We start from the raw sequence: 26,983 nt of genomic DNA, 5'->3' as shown, positions 1-26,983 counted from the left end.
CACAACAGACTCTACTGCACGTGACTGTATGCAAATGAGGTCTGTCAGCCAATCAGGGGTCGATTGCGGCCAGCTGGAAGGAGGGGCGGGGGCTGCTTGGGCACAGAGACTCTCAGAGACTGCTCACTCTGCAGGAAGCGCTCTGTTAAAGAGACACTGCGGTTTTCTGTTTGTATAGAAGTAGACCACACAAAAACAGCCTTATTACTGCAAAATGAGTTATTAAAGTGGTAGTTTTTATTATTATAAAGTTTTCAGTCCTTTGGAGAAAGAAAACCTGATTCCAAACAGCTGGACTCGATGACCTCAAACTAGCCTGCAATCATGTTCAATATGGCTGTTCAGTAATTGGTAAATTGAGGGTTTCAGTCTCTGAATAAAAAGCCTGTGGGCTGAAAAAATCAGAAAATGAGTGATTGGCCAAATTGGAGATGAATAATTGAAGCAACAGATAAAGAAATGAAAGAGAAGTGAGGGATGAGGACGGAGGAGCGTGATGATGTAAGCTTTGAGAGAGTGCCAGCTGTTTAGTGGCTTCACCGTGGGCCAGACACTCTTAATTGTGCTCTGCCCTCCAGCAGCCGAGCCTCAGACAGGAGGCAGAATTACAGCAGAATGGATTCGGTCTGAGAGAAAAGAAAGAAAAGAGAAAATCGGCTTCCTCTGTTCTGGCGGAGTGAGAGAGGAGCCATAAGGTGGATCTTTTTTGCGAAAGTGGAAGAATAGAGGAAGCAATTTGTCCTCGAGAAGAAAGAAGAACGTGGACGAATGGCTTTCACAACCGACCGACTCAATTATTTTATTAGAGCTGAGCTACAGGCAGAAAAGAAGAGGTTTCAGAGCAAATTTTACTTTACGCTGCTTTTCTGAGGCTGTTTTCACACTTGTCCTGAATAAACGAGTTTGTACCCAAGAATAGGTCTGGGTATCCAAATTCGATAAGAAATTTGAAAAAAATTGGTGGTTATTTTTAAAACTTTGCCTAAAACATGCATAATAGTGGAAAGCGCACACTGGCGCTCTAAAGCACACAAACTCACTCAAGCAGTCTCACTTTTTCGCCTGCTGTCTCTCGCTGTCTTTCCCTCTCTTGAGCTTCCTCACTCTCGCGCTGTCTCACCCTCTCTCATGCTGTCTCACTCTCTCCTTCTCTTGCTCTGTTTTGCTGTCTCTCTCCCTCTCACGCGCTTTCTCTTTCTCTCGCATGTCTCTTGCACTCTCTCACTGTCTCTTTCTCTCTTGCACTGTCTCTCCCTCTCTCGTGCTGTCTCTCCCTCTCTCAAACGGTCTCTCCCTCTCTTGAGCTGTCTGTCGCCATCTCTCTCTCCCTCTCTTGCACTGTCTTTTACTGTCTCTCCCTGACTTGTGCTCTCTCACTCTCACACTGTCTCTCCCTCTCTCTCACACTGTCTCTCCTTCTCTTGCACTGTCTCACCCTCTCTTGTGCTGTCTCTCTCTCTCTCTCGCACTGTCTCTTCCCCTCTTGCACTGTCTGTCGCTGTCTCTCTCTCGCTGGCACTGTCTTTTACTGAGTCTCTCCCTCACTTGTGCTCTCTTACTCTTGTGCTCTCTCTCGCTGTTTCTCCCTCTCTTGCACTCTCACTCTCACACAGTCTCTCCCTCTCTCGCACTGTCTCTCTTTCTCTTGCACTGTCTTTCACTGTCTCTCCCTCTCCTGCGCTCTCTCACTCTTGTGCTTTCTCTTTCTCATTGTGCCTCTCCCTCTCTTGCACCACCTGTTGCTGTTTTTCCCTCTCTCACACTGTCTCTCTCTCTCTCTTGCACTCTCTCACTTTCTCTCCCTCTCTTACTGTCTCTTGCTATCTGTCCCTCTCTTGCACCGTCTCTCCCTCTCTAGCACTGTCTCACACTGTCTCTCTCTCTTGCGCTCTCTCACTCTTGTGCTGTCTCTCCCTCTCTTGCACGCTCTCGCTGTCTCTCCCTCTCTTACTGTCTCTTGCTATCTGTCCCTCTCTTGCACCGTCTCTCCCTCTCTTGCACTGTCTCACACTGTCTCTCTCTCTTGCGCTCTCTCACTCTTGTGCTGTCTCTCCCTCTCTTGCACGCTCTCGCTGTCTCTCCCTCTCTTACTGTCTCTTGCTATCTGTCCCTCTCTTGCACCGTCTCTCCCTCTCTAGCACTGTCTCACACTGTCTCTCTCTCTTGCGCTCTCTCACTCTTGTGCTGTCTCTCCCTCTCTTGCACGCTCTCGCTGTCTCTCCCTCTCTTACTGTGTCTTGCTATCTGTCCCTCTCTTGCACCATCTCTTCCTCTCTAGCACTGTCTCACACTGTCTCTCTCTCTTGCGCTCTCTCACTCTTGTGCTGTCTCTCCCTCTCTTGCACGCTCTCGCTGTCTCTCCCTCTCTTACTGTCTCTTGCTATCTGTCCCTCTCTTGCACCGTCTCTCCCTCTCTTGCACTGTCTCACACTGTCTCTCTCTCTTGCGCTCTCTCACTCTTGTGCTGTCTCTCCCTCTCTTGCACGCTCTCGCTGTCTCTCCCTCTCTTACTGTCTCTTGCTATCTGTCCCTCTCTTGCACCGTCTCTCCCTCTCTAGCACTGTCTCACACTGTCTCTCTCTCTTGCGCTCTCTCACTCTTGTGCTGTCTCTCCCTCTCTCACTCTCTCACCCTGTCTCTGCCTCTCTAATGTTGTCATTTTTCTTTCATATTGTTTTGTTACATTTTTTTCACAATTTGTTCAATATTGCTGGAAGTGATTTGATTATGTTAACAAAAACACCATTGTTTGGTATGTTCTGGTCTTTTCACTAACTTCAATAATTTCAGTTACAAAATATTCTGATAGTCTATACTTTTACACAGATTTCACTCGCCGTGTTATGACTTTTTCACATAAACTGAACTGAAGTGAAAGAATTAGACTGAATAAACTATTTCTCAGCCTTCACAACAGTTGTGTTTTTGCTGCTCCTGTTGTGGTGCAGCTCTTATCTGTAACATCTGATTGACTTCCCTGTCTGGCAGCCTCTCTGTGGTGTAAACGGATTGAGTTAGTGATAAGCAGAAATCCTGGGATGCTCCGCTCTGCAGCTCTCACACTCTCAGCACCTAAAGGTGCAATACAGCGCCGCCTCGCCACCAGACAGACTGTCTGATACATGTGAAAGTGCCGCCTCTGGGTACGCCAGCCTGAGCCGTGCACTGTGTGTGTGTGTCTGTGTGTGTGTGTGTGTACATGTGTGCGTGTGTACATGTTCCAGGCACACTATGTGGTCCACACACTCTCTCACACACACACACACACACACACACACACACACACACACACACACACACACACAATCAGACACACCAGCAGTTGCCCAGTTGCCTCCAGTCCAGCTGAAAGCCAAAGACAATGATAACAAAAAGGAGGATGATCACCCTGGCCCCTGTAACTACCTAACACACACACACACACACACACACACAGTCACACACAGTCTAAACAGGCGAGAAAACAAGCCAGCAGACAGACAAAGGAAGGCACAATACAAACTATACACAATCACACACTTTTACAGCTTTCAATTTACAGAGCACTGAGCAAACAAGCCCCCTAAAGACCCCCAAACCTCAACCCACCATACAGCCAGAGACCATGTTACATTAAGCATATATTAAATAATATATTCAGCAACTAAAACCATGATTCAGTATCTACAACAGCTCCAAATGATTCACTAATTAAAAACAACAGCAACTAATTCAGTTGCAGCTACAAATGATTCAGTTTCTAAAACAACAGCTAGAAATGACTCAGTATTTACAATAAATGATTTACTAAATAAAAGAACAACTACCAATGATTCAGTATCTACAACAAATGATTCACTAACTAAAACAACAGCAAATGATTCAGTAATAGCTACATATGATTCAGTATCTACAACAGCTAAAAAAGATTCACAAACAACAAATGATTCAGTAACAGCTACTTATAATTCAGTAACTTCAACAGCTACAAATGATTCACTAACTAAAACAACAGCTACAAATGATTCACTATCTACAAATGATTCACTAACTAAAACAACAGCTACAAATGATTCACTAGCTACAACAACAGCTACAAATTATTCAGTATCTACAACAAATGATTCACTAACTACAACAACAGCTACAAATGATTCAGTATCTACAACAAATGATTCACTAGCTACAACAACAGCTACAAATGATTCAGTATCTACAACAAATGATTCACTAACTACAACAACAGCTACAAATGATTCAGTATCTACAACAAATGATTCATTTACTAAAACAACAGCTACAAATGATTCAGTATATACAACAAATGATTCATTTACTAAAACAACAGCTACAAATGATTCAGTATATACAACAAATGATTCATTTACTAAAACAACAGCTACAAATGATTCAGTATATACAACAAATGATTCATTTACTAAAACAACAGCTACAAATGATTCAGTATATACAACACATGATTCATTTACTAAAACAACAGCTACAAATGATTCAGTATCTACAACAAATGATTTAGGAACAGCTAAAAAAGATTCACTGACTAAAATCGCTACAAACGATTCAATAACATTAAATGATTAACTAAATAAACAGCCACAAATGATTCAACATCTACAACAAATCATTCACTAACTAAAAAAAATCACTAATTTCTACAAATGATTCACTAGAAACAAATTATTTAGGAACTGCAAAAAATGATTCAATACCTAGTGCAAATAATTTAGTAACAACTACAAATGATTCATTAACTTAAAAAACAACCAATGATTCAGTAACAGCTACATACGATCAGTAACTACAACAGCTACAAATCTTTCATTAACTACAAGAAATAATTCACTAATTACTACAAATTATTATAATTACTGATCGGTTGAGTACAGATTAGTATTAATATTTAGTATAAACAAATTAGTATTGTCTTGTGATATTGTTTTCTGTATGTGTGGTCAAATCAGGGGCGGAGCTTATACTCTCTTCACACAGGTACAAAATACATAACTTAAACAAAGGCTACATTATCCAAACACGTCAGACACATCTAAACACGTGAAAACGTTTTTCTCAGGTCACCTGCTCAGTGTTAAACGAGGTCATTTACTGCAAACGAACAAAGGAAGCATGCTCGCTCGGATTCTAAACGCTCTGAAACGCTAAGCGTCCCCAAACTATTGAGCAGGCGCAGTATATGTGAGAGCACATTTGAGGTGTGGTGTGATGAATATTTTCATTACCAGCGGAGCGAACTCTGGATGCCTCCTTCCTTCCCTTAACAAGTTTTAATGAGGCATATGCCGCTCGTAAAGAAACACAGAAACACCTCGCCGGCACCAGTGTGTGTGCTGGCAACCCCGACTTCCCTCTCGCAGTATGAGTACCCTGTCGACACGCCACCAGCCCGACAGACACCAGTAACATGCTGCTATTCATGAATTGGCAAAACAGGGGGAAGTGGAGGAAAGTGTGTGGGAAGAGAACAGGACTAAAAGCTAAGGACTAGCTAAGTCACATTCAAGCTCAAACCTGTAAAATACACTTTCAAACTTTTAACGTAGACGTTCACAGGGCAGTCTAGATCCAACAGTACATCAAAAAAAGGTAACATCACTACTTTATATCAGAGCTCCAGGCTAACTTTTATCACAACCGTCTCAAAACCGTTCCAGAGCTTTCTGTCAGCAGTTACAAATTGCAAAACGTCTGTCCCAAAAAACATATTTTTCTCATCTAATCAAGTATCTCATCTAGTTTTTACACTGTCTTTGCACATTGATGCCAATCCACATCTACTCGTATTAAAAGTGCAGTTTCATCATTATTCAGCAGGTGGCAGGGTTTTCGCCACTTTTAAAGCTCCGCAGTTGACTGACATGGCAACCTATTAAACACCTTTCCTTTAGGGCCTTTATATGTACAGTAAAGGGAAAACAGCCTGGCAGAAAAACACTACTAAAAACAAAAACACATCACTGTTTAGCATTTTTCACATTAAAAGGTCTCATTCCATCGTTTTTCATTCATTTTAAAATGTCTAGTTGTGGTCTCTAGTATAAATGAATGCAATGTATGGGTGTGCCATATCATATCGAACGCGATAATATCGCCAACATTTTTTAATATCGTGAACTATATTATACCCTGAAATATCTTGCCGTATCACCCACCCCTAATTATCACAACAGGGTACTATTTTTTTCTGTTTTCAGCAAAAGAATAATTCACATGGTTTTCATTTCCCATATCTGTCCAATATCATTTATTTTACTTTAATCCTGAATATATAAAGATATTTGAAGTGTAGTATTAGTATCATGACATTGACTTCTGTTACAAATCTGATAAAATTGTTATTATTATTTTTTTTAAAATACATTAGTTAGGGGTGTGCCAAATCATATCATATGCAATGCTAAAATTTCATTTTTCATATTTTCATTTTGTTGCAGTAGTGTATGCTTTAAATATTTTTTATTTGTTTAAGTGTTTTGTCATATCGCCAAGAATAGTTATCGCGAAAATACCATGAAATATCGTGATACTATTTTAGGGCCATATTGCCCACCCCTAATGCCATGTGGGCTGAAAAAAAAAAAAGTGCTCCGGTGATCTGGTATAACGCTGCTTTAGTCTGGTGGAGGAGTGCAAACATATGACCTCTGATTGGCCAACAGCACTGCGACACCAGCGAGATGGACAACAGTTGTAAATGTAAAAAAAAAAATAAAGACATTTTTACACTAATATCAGTCTACGCAATGTCATATGTTACTTTATGTGTAATGCTGAACCTGCTGAGTGCAGTTCAGCAGTTCACTAACCTAGTCTTTAGAGTCTCTGTCAAACGCCAAATCCACCGGAGATCCTATGTAAACCTATAGTTACACACAGAGGTTGGTAGTCCAGGTCCAGAAAATACAAAATCCACCATGGGTTTTTGGTTGGCTAAGCCACAGCAGAGCCCTAGACATATTCTAACCATTTGTTCCTTAGCCCTGAATTACTGGGCAAAGCATATAAAACTGATGTGTTCCTATTCCTTAAAAAAGTGAACATGTGAGTGACATGAAGAGTGTAGATGAAAAGGCGCAATACTACTGTATATGGACATATGTATTGGGACACCTGTTCATTCTTTGTTTCTTATTAAAAATAGTTCATGCTACTTTTGTTGAGGTAACTGTTTATACTGTCCAGGGAAGAAGGCTTTTAACTAGATTAAAAAAAAAAAGCAATGCAGTGAGGATTTGATGTTTAATGGCTTTATACTGCTCTATAGCCTACAGGGGTGGACAATGAAACTGAAACACCTGTCATTTTAGTGTAGGAGGTTTCATGGCTAAATTGGAGCAGCCTGGTGGACAATCTTCATTAATTGCACATTATTGCACCAGTAAGAGCAGAGCGTGAAGGTTCAATTAGCAGGGTAAGAGCACAGTTCTGCTCTAAATATTGCAATGCACACAACATTATGGGTGACATACCAGAGTTCAAAAGAGGACAAATTGTTGGTGCATGTCTTGCTGGAGCATCTGTGACCAAGACAGCAAGTCTTTGTGATGCATCAAGAGCCACGGTATCCAGGGTAATGTCAGCATACCACCAAGAAGGACCAACCACATCCAACAGGATTAACTGTGGACGCTGTAAGAGGAAGCTGTCTGAAAGGGATGTTCGGGTGCTAACCCGGATTGTATCCAAAAAACATAAAACCACGGCTGATCAAATCACGACAGAATTCAATGTGCACCTCAACTCTCCTGTTTCCACCAGAACTGTCCGTCACCACAATAAATTATTGTGCTCTAAAACCAGGTGTTTCAGTTTCATTGTCGAACCACTGTATGTCTGGCTCTAGAGAGTTCTATTCCATTCTAGTAAAGGTAATTCTTTACAGGTATAGGCAAGTGCTGTGTGGCAAAGCCAATACATATAACCCTCACTGTCCACACTTCTTTTTTTTTCCCCCTCGCTGTATCTCATTTCTAATTGGACGTCTCGTTACAGAGTGGTGTAAATGTTTAAAATGGGCAGATAACTGATAAAGACTCTACAGAATGAGCTGAAATGAATATTTAATAAAAATGAATACATCACTCTGCAGCTGTGAGAGAAGAGCTGCAGAGACGTGCCATGTTTACATATTCCTCCCACGACTTTGAGAAATTGCCCCGTCACTCAGGCTCTCGGTCTCTCGGCGGCTCCGGCAGCCTCGCTGTAATGAAAGTGTGTAACTGGTGGTGATGTCAGCGCTGGAGGAGCAGAGCCAAACCATTGTCTAATCCAGAGCGACACCATCTGCACACATCCATCACAAGCTCATCTAATTACCATCAACAGCCCTGTTCAGCTGAAGGCTTCTATATGTGAAAGTAGGACTGGCATCAATATACTAGCTATATTTTGGTAAAACCAATATTTTCCCCCCATTTTGGTTAAAATAATAGGCTTATGTTGTTCATTAAAGGTCTCTTTTCTGCTAAAATCCACTTTTTTCTTGTTTTTTTTTGTGAAATAAAATAGGTCTCTCTTGTTATATATGCTTACTGCACATGAAACCTCCATGTTCCCCAGCCTCCATTGTCTGCAGTAGCTAGCAGAAGAAAATCCTCAGAAATACAAGTTGATCAGGAAAAGCTTGTGAGTTTATGGCCACGCCCACCTTGGCTCAGGACCGCCCACAGACAGAGCTGAAGCTGAGCTGCACCAAAGTCGACACCGTCTCGTTAGCTAAAGAGGAGCTTACAGCTCTTTTTACACAGGTAATTAGCTTTAACTATGTTGTGTAACTGTAGGTTTAAATCGGATCTCCGATTGATTCTGCGTTTTACAGAGACCTTAAATATACACTAGGGAAGCACAATTTGACAAGGTAACTCGACAGAACACCAGTCAAAGCGGGTGCCGTTCACATAAGATTTTATGATATAGATCATATCAGACTCTTGGTCTTCGACGTGGTGGAACTGCCAAAACACCAAATCACCAAGTCTGAGGTAAGAGTTTAGTAGCGTTAGTTTAGCTGAATGAAACATTATCAAGCATTATCTAGCACTCAGTGCTATATCTTTATAACATAAGGCTGTATCTCTACAAACATTGTCCTTTTTTTCCCAGTTTTAGAGCTGTAAAATTGACTGCGGGGGGAAGGCAGGTAGGCGTTCTCTGCTGCAGTGCTGTTTAGGTGAGCCAATCAGAAGCGATATATATGTTTGCATGTATGAATATTCATGAGCTCGAGCCGAAATCCTGCCTTTCTTCAAAGACCACTAATTCGATTTTAGGGTCACGATTCGATTCTTGATTTTCTTTTGTTTACAGCAGAGAGGCCTATGCCAGTTTTAGATTAGTCTATGGTCAGTCATTGGTTTGATTCATCAAATTTACAATATCTTATTTTAAAAGGCGGGCTTGATATAAGAGATGCAAAGTGATACAAGTGATCTGTAATACACCACATTAGGCTCTAATGGTCAAATTTAAATAATTTAATTAAGATATATATGTAATGCCATCTAGTGGCTTTTTTGGTAGCAGCAGTGTGCGCTATTAAAACAGCAATGTGCAACATAACAAAATAAATAATAAAAAATACAGGAACAGTCATGTACAAAATAATAGAACAATTAGAGCCTTAACAAACTGAACTCTATCCTACTATAACAGTTAAACATGAAAAATAAGACTCGTCCCTGAGGATGACAAGTTTTTTTTCTTTAATAAAGATGTATTATTAACTTTATCTGAGAGAAAGATGCTCCTTAAGGTACCAAAACTATTAACATATTTGAGGCTAGACAAAACAACTGTTATTTTTATATTTTCAAGTTTTTCTTTAAGGAGTTTTTCTTTGAGCAGTCACAATGTTCGCGGCGTCGGCTACAGTGTGCTGCGCCATTTGCGTAGCTTAGAGGGAGGGATCGTCGATCCTCTTTTTGACTTCGAAGCTCGAGACCATGACGTTATTTCGATCGATTTCGATAAAATATCGAAATTGTGACACCCTTATAATTCAGTGAACTAAAGCAGGACTATACAGAAACACCGGAGCATCACATGAAATTCATTCATACTAAAGACCACAACTAGACAACTTTTAAAATTATGAAAAAACAATGGAATGAGACCTTTAAATGAGTGGTCTGTACATCATATGTCCAAACATTGGTGAACACCCTTACTAATACTAATACTAATCATTTATCTATTGCTCAAACAGATATGCAAATGCACACACACAGCTTGTATAAAACACCCAATCAAAACTCTGCAAAATGTCTATGCACTTTCATCCGTCTGCAATCTCTCACCAGGAGGTACACTAACTACCCAAAAGTAGCACTTTTTCGCCTTCTTGTGGCAAGACCCAAAACCCCTCACTTACCTCTATTAAAAAGAACCCAGTTCATAAGAGTTTATACTCCCATTCCTCTGAGAGATGGACCCTTGAAGTTTAAAGTCACGATCCCTAAAGATCTAGCTGTTATTTGTGTAGGCTTAATGCAAACCACCAGGGCTTTTATTCGTAAATAACTAGCAAACTCTCCTGCGATTCTTAATGGGTTTATTTTAAGGCACGCCTGATGGACAACAGCACAATGTTGGCCATGATGACAACACCGCTTTAAGATCAGCCTCTGGACCCACGGGGACCGTTAAAGTCTCAAACGAGCTTCAGACTCAAGATACTAGATAAATAAAAAAGCTTTCTATCTCTGTAGATAGAACTAAAAACAAAACACAGGTCCCAGAGGATAAGGGCTATGGTATAGGTGTTAATTGGGTACAGTATGAGGTCCTAAAGATGCAGCTATTTCTAAAAAAGACCCCCAAAAGAATCGAGATGGTTCAGTAATGAGTGCTCTGGGAGTACATATGTTCAAATGTTTGCTACTTTATATCAGCCATTTAATGTATATATACATACAGGGGTTGGACAATGAAACTGAAACACCGGTCTCATTTTAGTGTGGGAGGTTTCATGGCTAAATTAGAGCAGCCTGGCAAGGCAAATTGTGCTCTTTTAGGGCTCTGGCAGCTGATGGCAAGCTGCATGACAGGGATTCGAACAAGCTATCTCCTGATTATAGTGGTATAAAATCCTCCAGCACTGAAAACATGTGGTGTGGAGACACACACAGCTTTTCCTCTTCTAGCAACACCAAATTAAAAATTGTCCTACTGCCAAAATGTCTCTGCACATCTGTGTCAGCAATGAGTGCAACTTAATCCAATCAAAGTAGTTGATTGGATTAATTAAAAGGGGTGTCCTCAAATATTTGGATGTATAATATATCATTAAATCACTAATAATAATAATAATAATAATACGATTCATTCTGACTACTCTGTCTCTAAATATTCTCTTGGAGCAAAATCAAAGCCACGTAAACAACCAAATCCAGCATTACTCACTACTCAGACTTACTATAAATAAAAGCATTTCTGTTAGATCACCTCGTCCAGCTGGCAGAAGCTGTGTTTAGTGCTGTTTGTGGAGTTTTTTTGGGCTCGATTCAGCAGACGTCTCAAACGGATCAGTTGGCTGGTCGACTTGTTTTGCAGAAATGAGGACTAAATGTTCCGTATCTCAGAATTGAACGTAAACATTTGAGAAAACATGTGTTGGTTTTATGACATAATAACCAAGAAAAACGTGAAAGAAAAGTGATTAATTATTCATGATACTAAGAGTTTGCCATATCTTATTGTAAGCATAATGCAAAATGATGCAATTTATTTTATTTTTATTTAAATACTTAATTACTATGATGGCCTAAAAAAGAGGTCAGGCCTTGAAGCTTGAAGAGTGGCATATCTGTTGTAAAATTTACCTTTTAAACTCTAAAAATTATGTTTAATATACCCATATCTATATCTATATATCAGTGTATCTCAAAAAATGACAATATTATATAAGACCAATTGGTACTTTTGGCAGTGTGGGCAGTGTGCCAAGTCCTGCTGGTAAATGAAATCCGCATCTGCATAAAAGTTGTCAGTAGCAGAGTGAAACATGAAGTGCTGTAAGATTTTGTGGGAAAAAAATGCACTGACTTTAGACCTGATAAAACAGAGTGGATCAACACCAGCAGATGACACGGATGCAGATTTCATTTTCCAGCAGGACTTGGCACACTACCCATACTGCTAAAAGTACCAATTGGTCTAACTGGTATAATAATCCCCTTTTTTGGGGGTTTTCATTGGCTTTAAGCCATAATTATCAAAAATTAAAGAAACAAAACTTTAAAAATAGATCACTCTGTGTGTTTAATACATCTATATAATATATGAGTTTCACATTTTGAACTAAATTACTGAAATAAAGTATTTTTTAAATTATATTCTATTTTTTTTTAGATGCGCTAGAATATATATATATATATATATATATATATATATATATATATATATATATATATATATATATACACATACACACACACACCCACCTTGTTCCCTCCGTCGTTCATTCCCCAGCCGCAGCTCTTCACTCCCAGGGCTGCTCTGCATGCTGTCACATCTAGGCAGGTAACCGGCTGCCCATAGACCGAGTGTAGCAGCCTGGATCCTTCATCCTGTTCCTGCTCTTCCTCCGTCTGACCTGAATCCAGAAGATAAACGTTCTCTCCAGCCCACGCTGAAACCAACGGCAACGCCCGTTTCCCCGGGACCACCAACACCCCATCCACCTGAGAGATTACAAAATAAAATAATTCAATTTATTGTATCAATGAAAATAACAAGGAATAGGTCAAATCAGACATTTACTGTCATATCATTTTCAAATAGTATACAATAGTGAATACACAATATACTTAAATAGAAATATGCAATATATATACACACTAACTTACACTATACATACATTATTGTACTGGTTTAAAATGTATGAGCTACTAATATATAAACAACGCCAAAAAAAAAAAAAAAAAAAAAAAACACCTAGGCAAAAAGGTCACTACCTGGATTTATCTAAGGAAACAGTTTAGAGCTTCCCATTGGACAATTACTGAATGGGTGACTATGTTTTATAGCAATTTAACCCTAACCCTCTCATTTGTTAAACAACCATGTGGCAAGACACACATCCTGTGGTTTCAGAAGGGTCAAACTATTGTATGTGCCAATAATGCAGAGAAAACATCTTAGGAGAGTGCTGCTAAAACAACTGCTAAAATCAGGTTAAGAACTGTCCGTTGCATTATTAAAAGTGGAAGGACAGTGGGGGAGACATCATCTTCCAGGAAAGAATCTTGAATGATGGTGATCGGCTATCACTTAAATGTTTGGTGAGATTAAACTGCAGAAGAAAACACCACTAGAACTCGGGGATATGATGTTTAATAGTGAAAGTAAGAGCTTTACCACACTCACAACGCAGTGAAGGGAACTCTAAAGGATTAAAAAGACTAAACAGCTGTGTAGCCTTAAGAAAACACTTCATCACTCAAAACCATAGACTGTGTATAGCTGGACAGAGCATCGTCTCTCGAAAGTGAAGCCACCACAGGTCGGTGCCCCCTGCTGTTAGGTTGCAGAAAGCTGTGTAACTCCACCCATCCCCATAGGTTTCAATGGCAAAACAGACAAATTTCAATCACTTTTTTCCAATATACAGTAATTCTACATCCATTATTTAAATACAGCAGTTAGTGTAACCTCTGTTTATATTGGTAAATTTTTTATATCCCCACAGAATTCGTTTTTTTTTTTTAACTTTATTCAGCTCTATTTAAAAAGCTGTGTTTATTGGTGTGTAAAAGGGCTGGGTTACACCTATAGCCGGGGTGGGACCAATGACTGTATGGGCGGGACCATAGACTGTATATAGCTCTGTGGAGGCAGCTCTCAGGGGCGGGGTTATTTAAATGAGTAGGCTGTTTCTCCACAGTCTTTCTCCCTCCTCTCGTCTCTACTGCGCTCTACAGACTCGGGTTTCAGGATCGCTGGACGATGGTGGAAGATTTTGGCGTAATTTTTATTGAATGAATGGGAACGGCGACGCGGCGTCCATCTTTTTTACAGTCTCTGCTCAAAACAGCTTCAGTTTGCTAGGAAGTGTAAAGAGATTAGACTCTGGAGAAATGTAAGAAAGTCATCTGCTGAGTCTGATAAGTCCAGATTTACCCTGTTACAGAGTGATGGAGCATCAGGGAAAGAAAAGAGGAGCCTGAAGAAGTGATGCACCCATCATGCCTAGTTGCTGCAGACAGTCAGGTCTGCTGACTACTTAAATATACTGAATCACCAGAGTATTAAATCAATGGATTTGTTCATAAACAGAATACGCTTACAGGTTTAGGCAAGTGGTGGAGGCACCTTGTCCTCCAGTAGCCTCCATCATCGGGGGAGTCCACCCGCACCTCTGACCCACACGCAGTGGCCAGCACTGGGCTGTCGGGGCTCAGGTCTAGAGCATCGACCCGCTGGAGGTGCTGGTAGTGATGAATGGGCTCGAAACCAGCTTCAGTGCTCCATACATCCACACAGCCTGTCAGAACACAGGCCAATACATACATTTACATATATACTGCATGGACAGAAGTATCAGGACTAGGGGTGGGTAATATTACAGTCATATGAAAAGTTTGGGCACCCCTATTAATCTTAATCGTTTTTAGTTCTAAATATTTGGGTGTTTGCAACAGCCATTTCAGTTTGATATATCTAATAACTGATGGACACAGTAATATTTCAGGATTGAAATGAGGTTTATTGTACTAACAGAAAATGTGCAATATGCATTAAACCAAAATTTGACCGGTGCAAAAGTATGGGCACCCTTATCATTTTATTGATTTGAATACTCCTAACTACTTTTTACTGACTTACTGAAGCACAAAAATTGGTTTGGTAACCTCATTGAGCTTTGAACTTCATAGCCAGGTGTATCCAATCATGAGAAAAGGTATTTAAGGTGGCCAATTGCAAGTTGTTCTCCTATTTGAATCTCCTCTGAAGAGTGGCATCATGGGCTCATCAAAACAACTCTCAAATGATCTAAAAACAAAGATTGTTCAGCATAGTTGTTCAGGAGAAGGATACAAAAAGTTGTCTCAGAGATTTAACCTGTCAGTTTCCACTGTGAGGAACGTAGTAAGGAAATGGAAGACCACAGGGACAGTTCTTGTTAAGCCCAGAAGTGGCAGGCCAAGAAAAATATCAGAAAGGCAGAGAAGAAGAATGGTGAGAACAGTCAAGGACAATCCACAGACCACCTCCAAAGAGCTGCAGCATCATCTTGCTGCAGATGGTGTCACTGTGCATCGGTCAACAATTCAATGCACTTTGCACAAGGAGAAGCTGTATGGGAGAGTGATGCGAAAGAAGCCATTTCTGCAAGCACGCCACAAACAGAGTCAAAAAGCAAAAGCACACCTCAGGCGACTCTGTTTGTGGCGTGCTTGCAGAAATGGCTTCTTTCGCATCACTCTCCCATACAGCTTCTCTTTGTGCATGCACTAAATATTCTGCAATATTTTTTGCTGCATTATATTATGTTATGCTATATTATTTATTTTGCCACATTATGATTATACTGTAAAACTATTATACTATATTACTGAAATTAACGAATTATTTCTGTTTTCCTATATCGCCAAGTACATCATTATCGCAAAAATACCCTGAAATTATTGTGATATTATTTTAGAGCCATATCGCCCACCCCTAATCAGGACACCTGATCATTCTTTTTTTGTATTAAATGTCTATACTGTACAGTCTCACTAAGAATTAATACTCTAAAACCAGTCCTCTCACCGTTCTCATACGCAGCACAGGCCACGCCCTCATTGACTCGAGCGAAACAGACATGAGGCGGGGGGTTATCGTCTCTCATTGCGTGGTGGGCAGGTTTCAGGTACAGAGCTCCAGAGTCCCAGTGGAGAGTGTTCCATAGACGAACATCACCTGAGGTATACCTGAGGAGAACATACATGCAGTTGGGAATACTGAGCCTGCTGCTGCATCTACAGCTACACTGTGGGGAGATTTATTACAAAAATATCATAGCCAGTTCGAATATAGCACTAACAGAAGAAGTGTTCAGACGATGACCATCATTGTTTGAGATTCTGTTCTGTATGTATATTAAATTCCTCTTTTTGGTGCTAGTTGTAGTGTAACAGTACAAACAAAATGCAAAGAAAAAAGCAAAAAAAAATAAATAAATAAATAAATAAATAAATAAATAAAAAATGAAAATAAAAAATCTTCAAAGTAGCATCTCTTGCTTAGATAGAAACATTTAGAGTTAATTACTTAAATACTCTAAGAAATGATGGTCAGTCAATTCAAAAATTGCACAAATTCGAACAAAAGTGCACAAAGACTTTTATAAACATTATAATGATAAAACTGGCACTCATCAGGACCGCACCAGGAAACAGGAAGAGCAAGAGTTTCACCGCTGCCGGTCGCTTTCCTGTGTGAACGCAGGGTCAGGGGCTCATACTTTCTCTCATTCTGTCTCTCTTTCGCCCGCACCGTGTGTGTGTCTGTCTGTCTGTCTGTCTGTCTCTCTCGCCCGAGCCATGTGTCTCTCTCTCTTTCTTTCTTTCTCGCTCGCGCCGTGTGTCTCTCTCTGTATGTCTCTCTCTTTATTTTGCCCGAGCCTCGTGTCTCTCTTTCTTTCTTTACTGCTCGCGCCGTATGTTTCTCTCTCTCTCTTTCCCTTGTGCCATCTCTGTCTCTCTCTCCACCTCTCTGTCTCTCTCTCTCTTTCCCTCGCGTTGTCTCTCTCTCTCTCCATCTCTCTCGCTCTTTCCTAGCACCGTCTCTTTCTCTCTTTCCCTCGTGCCGTTTCTGTCTCTCTCTCCATCTCTCTCACCCTTTCCTCGCATCGTCTCTCTCTCTCTCTCTTTTCCTTGTGCAGTCTATGTCTCTCTCCCCATCAGCCATGTGTCTCTCTCTCTTTCTTTCTTTCTCGCTCGCACCGTGTGTCTCTCTCTGTCTGTCTCTCTCTTTATTTTGCCTGAGCCGCGTGTCTCTCTTTCTTTCTTTTTTGCTCGCGCCGTATGTTTCTCTCTCTCTCTCTCTCTCTCTCTTTCCCTCGTGCCGTTTCTGTCTTTCTCCATCTCTCTCGCTCTTTCCTTGCGCCGTCTCTCTCTCTCTCTCTCTCTCTCTCTCTCGCTCTTTCCTTGCGCCGTCTCTCTCTCTCTCTCTCTCTCTCTCTCTTTTCCTTGTGCCTTCTTTGTCTCTCTCTCCATTTCTTGCGCTATTTCCCTCGCACTTCCCTTGTCTCTCTGTCTCTCTCAGACATTATAATACAGTACAGAATGCTCTAGTCTGCCAAATCCAAACCACACTACACTGTTATTACTGTCCCCTTACAATAATACTGGGAAGTTCCAGCACTAAAAAAATTAATCATGATTTTAATTCATTTTTAAATGATTGACACTATTAAAATAATTTAATTTTAACAGTCTAAAGATAATATTTCTTACAAATATTTCAAACACTGGAATGCATCCAGTAATATGCTTAGGAAACAAATATGTGTAATTTAAGCTGTTATAGTAATGCTGTTGTTTTTAATCTTAATAAAGCGCCACAATCATGCTAATTGTTTTTCTCAACAAGATCCGAAAGATGGAGTCTCTCATGATCACAGGAGGAGAGAACCCTGGTTTTATATATATATATATATATATATATATATATATATATATATATATATATTTTTTTTTTTTTTATGTTTTTACACTTACCCAGCAATGACGTGTCCGTCACAGGAGCTGACGTCACACAATACTTTTCCCAGTTCATACTGTAGATGACTTACTGACCCAACTCGATTCTACAGGACACAGAACAGACAGAAAACATATAATTAAATATCATGATTTAATTTAAGGTAAATAAATAGATCACATTATGCTGACTGACATGCATTGGAAGCACTGGATGTCTTTGCTACCCACCTTCCAGTTGTACTTCACTATCTTCTCTGTGTTACAGCAGTCTCTGAGCGTGCTTTTCCAGCAGGGGGAGTCAGAGACACTTGCCCCGCTGTGATATCCCTCGTCCAGGCACAGCCTGTACCACAGGACCTCGTCCTCCGATAACATCCTCCATAACTTGCTCACCTACAGTAAAGAGCAGAAGAACATGACCCACTTTTTTCCCAGGATAACAAGCAGTTTGGTGTCTTTTTTCACTGTGGATCTCTACCTCAGTCTGCCTCACCTTACCTCGCTCAAACTCATTCTGCCTCACATTACCTAACTTTAACCTCCCTCTGCTTTGCTCTATCTCACTGTACCTCACTTTATCTTGCTCTAACTGTTGGTGCCTCACTTTACCTCACTCTAGCTTATTTTGCGACGCTCTACCTCATTCCATCTCGCTATACTTCACTCTGCCTCACTCTACCTCGCTTGAACTCACTCTGCTTCTCTGCCCAGCACTAGTCAATATAGACACTTTACTTACCTGTGCACATCGACCCAGATCAGTTCTGCTCAGAAACTGGAAAATCTTCAGGGCCAGTTCATAAGGCAACTCCACATCAAAGAAAGGGATGTCAGTGGTCTCGTTCTACACAGGTGAAGAAATTAATGTTTTAATACTTAAAAAAAAAAACATAATAAAAGCTTTAAAGTGAGTAAAGTGAGACACCATGAATTTGTGAGGTAGGCAGGCAGAGTGAGGTAAAGAGAGGTAAAGTCAGGCAGAGTGAGGTAAAGAGAGGTAAAGAGAGGTAAAGTCAGGCAGAGCGAGGTAAAGAGAGGTAAAGTCAGGCAGAGCGAGGTAAAGAGAGGTAAAGTCAGGCAGAGCGAGGTAAAGAGAGGTAAAGTCAGGCAGAGCGAGGTAAAGAGAGGTAAAGTCAGGCAGAGTGAGGTAAAGAGAGGTAAAGTGAGGCAGAGTGAGGTAAAGTGAGGTAAAGTCAGGCAGAGCGAGGTAAAGAGAGGTAAAGTCAGGCAGAGTGAGGTAAAGAGAGGTAAAGTGAGGCAGAGTGAGGTAAAGTGAGGCAGAGCAAGGTACAGAGAAGTAAAGTGAGGCAGAGCTAGGTAAAGAGAGGTAAAGTCAGGCAGAGCGAAGTAAAGAGAGGTAAAGTGAGGCAGAGTGAGGTAAAGTGAGGCAGAGCAAGGTACAGAGAGGTAAAGTGAGGCAGAGCGAGGTAAGTTGCTGACACAGATGTGCACAGTGACAGAAGAGAGTTCTATGAAATGATAAAATTCTATCCAGTTCCACTGGGATGAGCTAAGGTGTCTTTAATGACCACTAAAATCATTAATGGTTTAATGCAATCAAATCCTCACAACAATGTTCGAACAGCTAGCAGACACACTCTTAACCTACCAAATCCTGAATGAGCTGGTCTAGAAGATCGCTCCTTCTCTTTAGATGATCAGAGAGCTTCTTCTCCTCCTGCTCTCCTCCTCCTGCTCCTCCCGGCTCACAGCGTCTCTTCCTCCCGCTTCTCCTCCTCCTCTCCTCCGCTATCCGCTCCAGCAGAGGGCTGCTCCTGCCGTCCAGCAGCCCCGCAGCGATGGACACGTACTGGGGTTGCTGCGGGTCCTGCTGCGGGTCCTGAGTCTCAGCACTGCCGCTACTGCTCTCAGCCACTGCAGTCCTGCCCAGTCCTCTCTCTCTTTTCTCCTGTTTAACTGTTTTATTCTCCTCCAGCTCCATCCTCCACCGCGCCCTGAAGGCCAGCAGCTCCTCCTCCTCCTCCATGCCTGCTGTAATCTGGGGTTAAAAGTGTTTTTTTTTTTTGGTTTGTTTAATTGAATTTTACCCCATTAATTACATTATATTCCTCCACTGTGCTAACTAGCTAGTTTACTGCTAACACCCAAACAAACCGCGCGGTGCAGCCTTTAAACCGGCTCGGCTAAACCTGCCGCTCGTTGGTTCCGCCTGGCGGACACACACACACACGGTTTTTGTAATTTTCTTCACAAACAGACATCCTAAACAAGCACTGGTGGTCTGTCGAGTTGTATTACCCATCAAGTTGTGGCCTAAAATGTTTAGTTAAAAATATATTTTTTTACTTATTTTTTAATTATTTTATATTAGTTTAGACCATCTAAATATCTTTCATATGCCTCAGCTAGAAGTATTTTCTGACAGGATGTTTTTAGTCTATAGATATATCCTACCTCCTGTTTTATTTAGGCGAAGCTAACTATAAATATACAGCTCTGGGGGAAAAAAAAACATTTCAGTTTCTGAATCAATTTCTTTGGTTTTGCTATTTATAGACATATGTTTAAGTAAAATTAACATTGTTTTTTATTTTATAAATGTGGCATGTTCTCCTCCACCAGTCGTACACACTGCTTTTGGATAACTTTATGCAACTCTGGTTTGATGGCTTGTGATCATCCATCTTCCTCTTGATTATATTCAAGAGGTTTTCAAAGTAACTCACCATTTTTAAGTGGTCTCTTATTGTTTTCCATTTTTTCCTCTCTCTCCCCCTCTCTCTCTCTCTCTCTTTCTCTAGAGAGTGGTAAAGAGAGAGAGAGGTAAAGTGGGAATAGAGAGAATAGAGAGAGAAAGAGAGAGAGAGAGAATATATAAATAGAGAGAGAATAAAGAGAATAGAGAACAGTGAGAGAAAGAGAGCACAGTGATAGAGAGGGTGACAGAAGAGAGAGAGAGAGAGAGAGAGAGAGAGAGAGAGAGAGAGAGAGAGTAGATGATGGTGATGATGATGTAAACCTGCTCTAAGTCACGTGACTCCTTAATAATAAATAATAATAATACGGCCGGGCGGCAACACACGCGGGCTCGGCTCTCGGGCGCGCGCCTCGCTCCCGCGCACAGAGCAGGCAGGGTGACGCGCAGTTCGAGCCGCTCGTGCCGGGCGCGCGATGTGCTGCTGTGTTCGGGTGGAGCGCGCCGTGCACGCGCCCGGGGACGCGGGGTGCGCGCTGCGATCTCTGGCGCACCGTCTGCGCCGCATCGGGGACGAGCTGGAGAAGCGGTGGGAGACCGCCGGTCACGATAAGCGCGACAACAACAACAACAATAACAGCGGGGGCGATGACGTCGACCACCAGCCCAATCCCCGCCGCCGCCGCGCGCCGGAGCCGGGGGGCACGGTGTCCGCGCGGGGCATGCACCTGCTGTGCACGGCCATCCAGGTGACTGTGCTCGCGCTGTTTGTGGGATGGCGACACCTGTAGGGCGCTGCCAGCCTCTCGCGCGCGCCTCAGTGGAGAGAAAAGGGATGCAACAGGTAAGCAGCATTAAGTGTGTTTGTTGTTGTTGTTGTTCTTGTTTATTTGTTGTTAGGGGGGAAACGATATAGTCGATACTAATGCATCAATGATTATCGTTTGTGAGGTATAATGTTCGATATTTTACAATGTTTTGTTCTAGAAAAGTGTGCAAAAATAATTGTTGCATGCCCTTGTGATAAATAGCGATCTTGCACCAAATACACCATAATAAAAAAAGATCAAAACTGAACAAAAAAGGGAATTTAACTATAAAGTGGGACATGTTTTTTGATTATTAAGAGTGTAACAGTATAATTGAAACTAATCAGTGATTATCGATTCTAGGGTATAATGTTCAATATTCTAAAAAAATAATTGTTGCATGCCCTTGTAATAAATAGTGATCTTGCACCAAATGCACCAAAATGAAAAAAGTATAAAAAAGGGCATTTAAAGATAAAGTAGAACATATGTATTTTTTGTTGTTTTGTTTATTAAGGGTGTTAAAATACAGTCGATACTAATACATCAGCAGTTATAATTTCTAAGGTATAATGTTCAATCTTCTACTGTGTTCTGTTTTTAAAAAACAAGTGCAAAAAAAAGTGGCATGCCCTTGTGATAAATAGCGAACTTACACCCAATGCACTAAATGCACCAAAATGAAAAGATATCAGAACTGAACAATGTTTGATATTTAGAAAAAAATACAATGTTTTGTCTCAGAAAAGTTTGCAAAAAATGCACCAAATACCTGGAGATCAAATATCAACCTTTGCATGTCTTTTCCTGTTGTAAAAGTTTGTGATATTTTTCAAATGAACAAAATCTGTCTAAGATTTAAAAAAAAACTTAATCCAAAGGCTGAATATACTACGTAGTTAACTTTTTTGTTGCAAGATTTCATTAATTTAGCCTTTTTTATAGTTGGTTGTAAACACCTGCAATAATTGGTCTCAAGACATAATGTTCATTTTTTAGGATGTTTTGTCCCATGCAAAATAGTGACATTTAGAGATACATCAAAATTAACATTTTTGGCAGAAACAAAACCGTTGTAACGATATAGTGCATTTTAATACACCAACGCTTCTTAGGTTTGATCTTAAGGGATGCACTGATTTTTTTATTTTTTTTTTTTATTTAACAACATTGTCAGTTTTAATACAGCTATAATTACTGGCCTGTATGTATAATGTTTGTTTCTGAAATGCAATCTTATACCAAAAGCACCAAAATGAAGATATTTGCCCGAAATTATCTATGAATATCAGACATGATATACAATGTTTTACAAATTTACAATTGTAAAATACACTCAAAGAGGAGTGCACAAAAACTGTAGCATATCCTCGTGACAAACATTTTCGACAGGAATTGAGCAAAATGAGGCTGTACTGATATAGTCAGTTGTAATACACATACAATTTTTTTGCAAAATGTTCAGTGCATGCCTAGTGATCATATACTCTTGAAAGTAAAGGTGATACAAAGTTGTAAGGGATGCTCAAAAATAATATTCTTCACACACATCTCTATTGCAAACGTTGGTTCTTCTATAAGCATAAAGTCCCTCAGACACCATCATTCTATCGAACACTGTAGTTCTCGCTTTATAACCCCCCAAACATTGAGACTTGTGTCAGCGGTACTATGCATAGCATATGACAATCAGTTTAATCACTAATAATAATAATAACAACAATATATTCATTCTGTCATCTAGACTCCTCCCACTTATGTCAGAGTTGGGTCTATCCAATCAATGAAGATGGGCTTGAGGCTTGAAGGGGCTTGATGGGGCTTGCCCCAGTGCAGGAAGACCACCACCACCAACACCTCCCAGCACCACCATTACCAGCCTGTGGAAGCCCACCGTCCGCCGCCGCTCACCACCACAACGTACCGTCCGTGTATGTGATTAACGATGTGTGATGTGTGTGGTTGAGTGTCTGGATGATCACATGAAGCTCTGACGATCACTTTCTGGTATCTCTGTCACTTTCATCATCAACTCCGATGAGCACCGGACCCCCGGCCAACCGGGCCTGGTCGCCGGACCCCCGGCTGCACCAGCTGTGACTGGGGCTTGATGTCATTGGGTGTGTGTTTGTGGGGTGTGTGTGTGTTTGTTTGAGGTCAGACGTAGTCAGAACCCACCCCCCGCCACCGGCGGCCCACTGGGACACTAAGAATACTCCGCTGATGTCATCGTCCCTCGGCGACAGAGGGGAAAATGTTGTACCATAACGGCAACAGGAGCAATAGGAGTCTCGGCTCTAACCCGACCATGGAACTGATTTCTATTTATTGCTATAAAATATGCAAAATGATCATAAACGCAGAAAAAAAAAAAAAAGTCGAAATTGCATAAATTGAACATCATCACGAGTCACGAGCGTTCAGAGGAGAACCGCCTACCAACGGACTGTTACCAAAACCTTCTCCCCTGCTTATTGCACTGTAACCTTCTGTAATAAGCTGAATTTAGACTGTATGGTTTACTTTTTCACTTCATTTCTACGATTTCTTACCATCATCTTCACGTGCACTACTGGGCAAAAGTTTTAAAAGGCCTGCGTTTCTTCTCTTCACAGTAGAAACAAATTAACAAATGAAATTTTGCAACCATCGTCTGCACAGTAGAGATCATAGGTGGAGCCAGACTCGCCTAATTCCTCCAAACCAAGTGTCTCAGGCTGCCTTCATTGATTTTACAGCACAGCATAGTGCCTGGTTCACAATACACTACACTACACTACTGGTTGTGCTGTAATCGCAAGTCTTTTAGTTGGTGTGTTTTTTTTTTTTTTACACATACATGACTGATCGGTGACAAGAGCTAAACACGCGTGAGAACAAGCGATGCCATGTAGAAAATACATTGGTAAGCCCTGTGGTTCTCTCTGTATGCGATCCCTTTTTCTTTAGGTAGTCACTGCTCTTAACTCAGTTATAGACTCTAGCTACCTGCTAGATGTTTGCCTGACCAAAAAAAAAGACCAAAAGCAAAGTATATTTTTCCACTGGACACCCAATACACAATCACACCACATGATCATTAATGCTATGATTAACTGGTTGCTTGACAGCTTGAGAACAACTCAGCTCCAAGAAATCTTTGACAAGGTAACCCTGCCACAGGTCTGGTGCCTCTGCTGGCTGGTTGCAGTATGACATGTAGCCCTACCTAGTGCTAAGCGATTTTCACGATTAATTTGGATAATTCGAGTTACAGTTTGAATGCGATTTTCAAAATGGAGTAATCATGACTTTACATATTTACAAACAGATATTTTATCTTTTTAATCTAGAATATCTGAAAACGCAACTAATTTCTGAAGTCTTTCTGTCTTACCTTGGTCCAGTACTTTAGACTTTTTTTTTTACATGGAAAAACTAGTTTTAAACCATTTCTTTGTCATCCGTAGTTAGATTTTTTTTTTTAGGCCATAATCACCCATCACTAGCCCCTCCCCATTTTTAAAATCTCATGCAGGACCTGCATTGCACCATTTCTGTTCATTACACTGAGAAATGAGTTGAAAAACTGCATTTAAAACTGATTAAAAAACATTACACTTACTGAACAAACTTTAAAGCCATTGGGAAAAACCTGCTGTGCTTCTGTGCTGTAAACTCAATGAAGGCAGTCTGAGACAGGCATGGTCTGGAAGAAAGATGAGTAGGTGAGTCTTGTTCTGATTGTAGATTTGACCCATGCAAATTAATGTTATCATAGTGTGTTTTTAAGCTTTTTTCTTTGTTTTCAAATTGCAAACCACTAATCTGTTTACGTAAAGAAGAAATCCTATCTAAAATTGACTTTTGGTGTAGTAAAATAATTGATAAAGAGTATAAACCTTTGTTCAATAGGACACATCCCTTCTCCTGCAGCTTTCTGAGATCCACAATTTTTTAGCAGTTTCTCCAACACGCTTTAGAATGGATGATATGGGGCATATTTTGCCCTGATAAATTGCTTTTTTTTTACCGTTATCCAGACTCAAAGTAGCTCCACACCTCATTGGTAGAACCCGGAGAGCCCTGACATTTAAAACGAGGCATTAAGAACTTTTAAAACACTGTTTACAACCAGTAGCGGCACCTGGAGAATAGGTTACGCTACAGGTTGTAAACAGTGTTTTTAATAGACTTCTGTGCCGTTTTTATGTTCTACATGCCTCGTTTTAAATGCAAGAGCTCTCCGGATTCTACCAATGAGGTGTGGAGCTACTTTGAGCTACTGAATAACGGTGTAAAAAACGATTTACCTGCAGGGGCAAAATATGCCCCAATATCATTAATTCTAAAGCATGTTTGAAGAAACTGTTAAAGCTCCACTAGGTTGGATTGAGATTTTGTGCTTGCGGGCTCCCCCTACAGTTGCAGAGTGTAATAAATGTTTCAGGCTGATTAGTTTCTCTTTCTCGTTTTCTGGCTTTCACAGACATGTTCGGTCTCTTTCCAGCTTCTGTCAGAGTGTCCGTATTTAAGTTTGTAAAGAATGAACCAGTAGTCCTTGTAGAACTGTTAGAACTAAAGGTCGGAAAGCAGGTCGCAGTTCTCGCGAGCGTTGGTCGCGGCCGCCTCGGAAAACTTACAGAGTCTGGTTTGAGCTCAGAGGAGCTCCGGCACAGACACGAGAGCACCGCTATTCCTCCTATTACACCTCAATGCAGCGCTGCAGTGAGTTTCAAGCTGTAATTTCACTTCTTTATAAGGATCAAAGAAAAATCAAGAAAACCCTACCTAGTGCTGCATTAAAAAGTACTGAATCTCAGAAAGCTATAGGTTATTAGGCTATTAACAAAGGTTAGTACAGTACTCTTTATCATGTTTTACTACACCAAAAGTAAATTTTACACCAGAGTTTTAAGATTCCTTTTTTAAAATGTTTTTACTACATTTTTCCAATGTAAAAAAGCTCAGACAATTTATTACTCACCTTATGATTACCCCTTCATTTAACTCCCTGAACTTAAAATACTTAAATGTGAATAAAAACTGTAAAAATCAAAAATTAGAGCAGGTCCTACAACTTTTGTCCAGTAGTGTACTGCGACGTTCCTCTTTAATATGATGCATATTTGTACTGTAGAACTGTCTGAGGTGTACTTCGGCCTTCAGTAGGTGTTTACAAACGGAGACAAATCTTTTCTCTAGAGCTTTCTCTCTAAAGGGCTTTGACTGGTCGTTGGTCGCAGTGTTACTGTAGAAACGTTTCCGTACGAAATGACACGTAATAATACTAATACTACGCATAATGTGAATCTAAGGGCATGCTACTGATGTTTACATAAGCTACAATCTTTTATATACACTGGACTATTATGATTATTATGATTATTATTATGAACAGCTAGCAGTACTGTGTGTTTTTATGATTAAATGATGTGTTTTACCTCTGCTATTTTGATATTGTGACTTGGTCATTTATGAAAATAAACGGAATTTTAAATTTACCAGCAGAAAGAGTTTATTTCTTATTAAAAGCTTTTTATTATCAGAAGGGAAAAACGTGATACAGTCAAAGGGTAACATGCGAGTCAGCCTGGATTACAGTAACTGGACACATCTGTGAGTTCTGCTGCAGTTCTGGTTGGTTTTGGTAGGAATAGTAGAGGACAATCCTTCATAATAAGAGTCTTGGTGGATTATGTAACAGTATTTATTACTTGCACCAAAAGCAACAGATGTTAAACGTAGACTCTTACAACTAAAGGTGCTGAAAGACATTTGTTAATAATGCCATAAAAGAGCCACATTTAGTGCTGGGCGATTTCCACGATTAA

At 40.5% G+C, this 26,983-nt stretch overlaps 1 protein-coding gene and 1 long non-coding RNA gene across 3 annotated transcripts in view; one reads left to right on the top strand and one right to left on the bottom strand.

The window, feature by feature from the left end:
• The window catches only part of fbxw8 (F-box and WD repeat domain containing 8), a 37,696-nt gene extending 17,844 nt beyond the window's left edge, over positions 1 to 19,852 (bottom strand). For both annotated transcript variants that reach the window (XM_022668429.2, XM_049470465.1), the window contains exons 1-7: positions 19,315 to 19,852; positions 18,445 to 18,549; positions 17,934 to 18,098; positions 17,721 to 17,809; positions 15,769 to 15,929; positions 14,301 to 14,497; positions 12,456 to 12,695 (exon numbers count right to left, since the gene is read on the bottom strand). In XM_022668429.2, the coding sequence (XP_022524150.2) occupies positions 12,456 to 12,695; positions 14,301 to 14,497; positions 15,769 to 15,929; positions 17,721 to 17,809; positions 17,934 to 18,098; positions 18,445 to 18,549; positions 19,315 to 19,692 (1,335 nt within the window). In that variant the 5' untranslated portion in view covers positions 19,693 to 19,852. The remainder of the gene's footprint in view (positions 1 to 12,455; positions 12,696 to 14,300; positions 14,498 to 15,768; positions 15,930 to 17,720; positions 17,810 to 17,933; positions 18,099 to 18,444; positions 18,550 to 19,314) is intronic.
• Positions 19,853 to 20,412: 560 nt separating this feature from the next.
• Positions 20,413 to 26,653, top strand: LOC111192047 (uncharacterized). The gene is made up of 2 exons (XR_002649790.2): positions 20,413 to 21,205; positions 22,915 to 26,653. It is a non-coding gene; the product is annotated as an uncharacterized LOC111192047 (long non-coding RNA).
• The last annotated feature ends 330 nt before the right edge of the window (positions 26,654 to 26,983 follow it).

Source organism: Astyanax mexicanus, chromosome 22 (genome assembly GCF_023375975.1).
Source record: "Astyanax mexicanus isolate ESR-SI-001 chromosome 22, AstMex3_surface, whole genome shotgun sequence".
NCBI classification, from domain to species: Eukaryota; Metazoa; Chordata; class Actinopteri; order Characiformes; family Acestrorhamphidae; genus Astyanax; species Astyanax mexicanus.
Note: the sequence above shows the minus strand (reverse complement) of the source record. Positions and strands in the feature narration are given on the sequence as shown.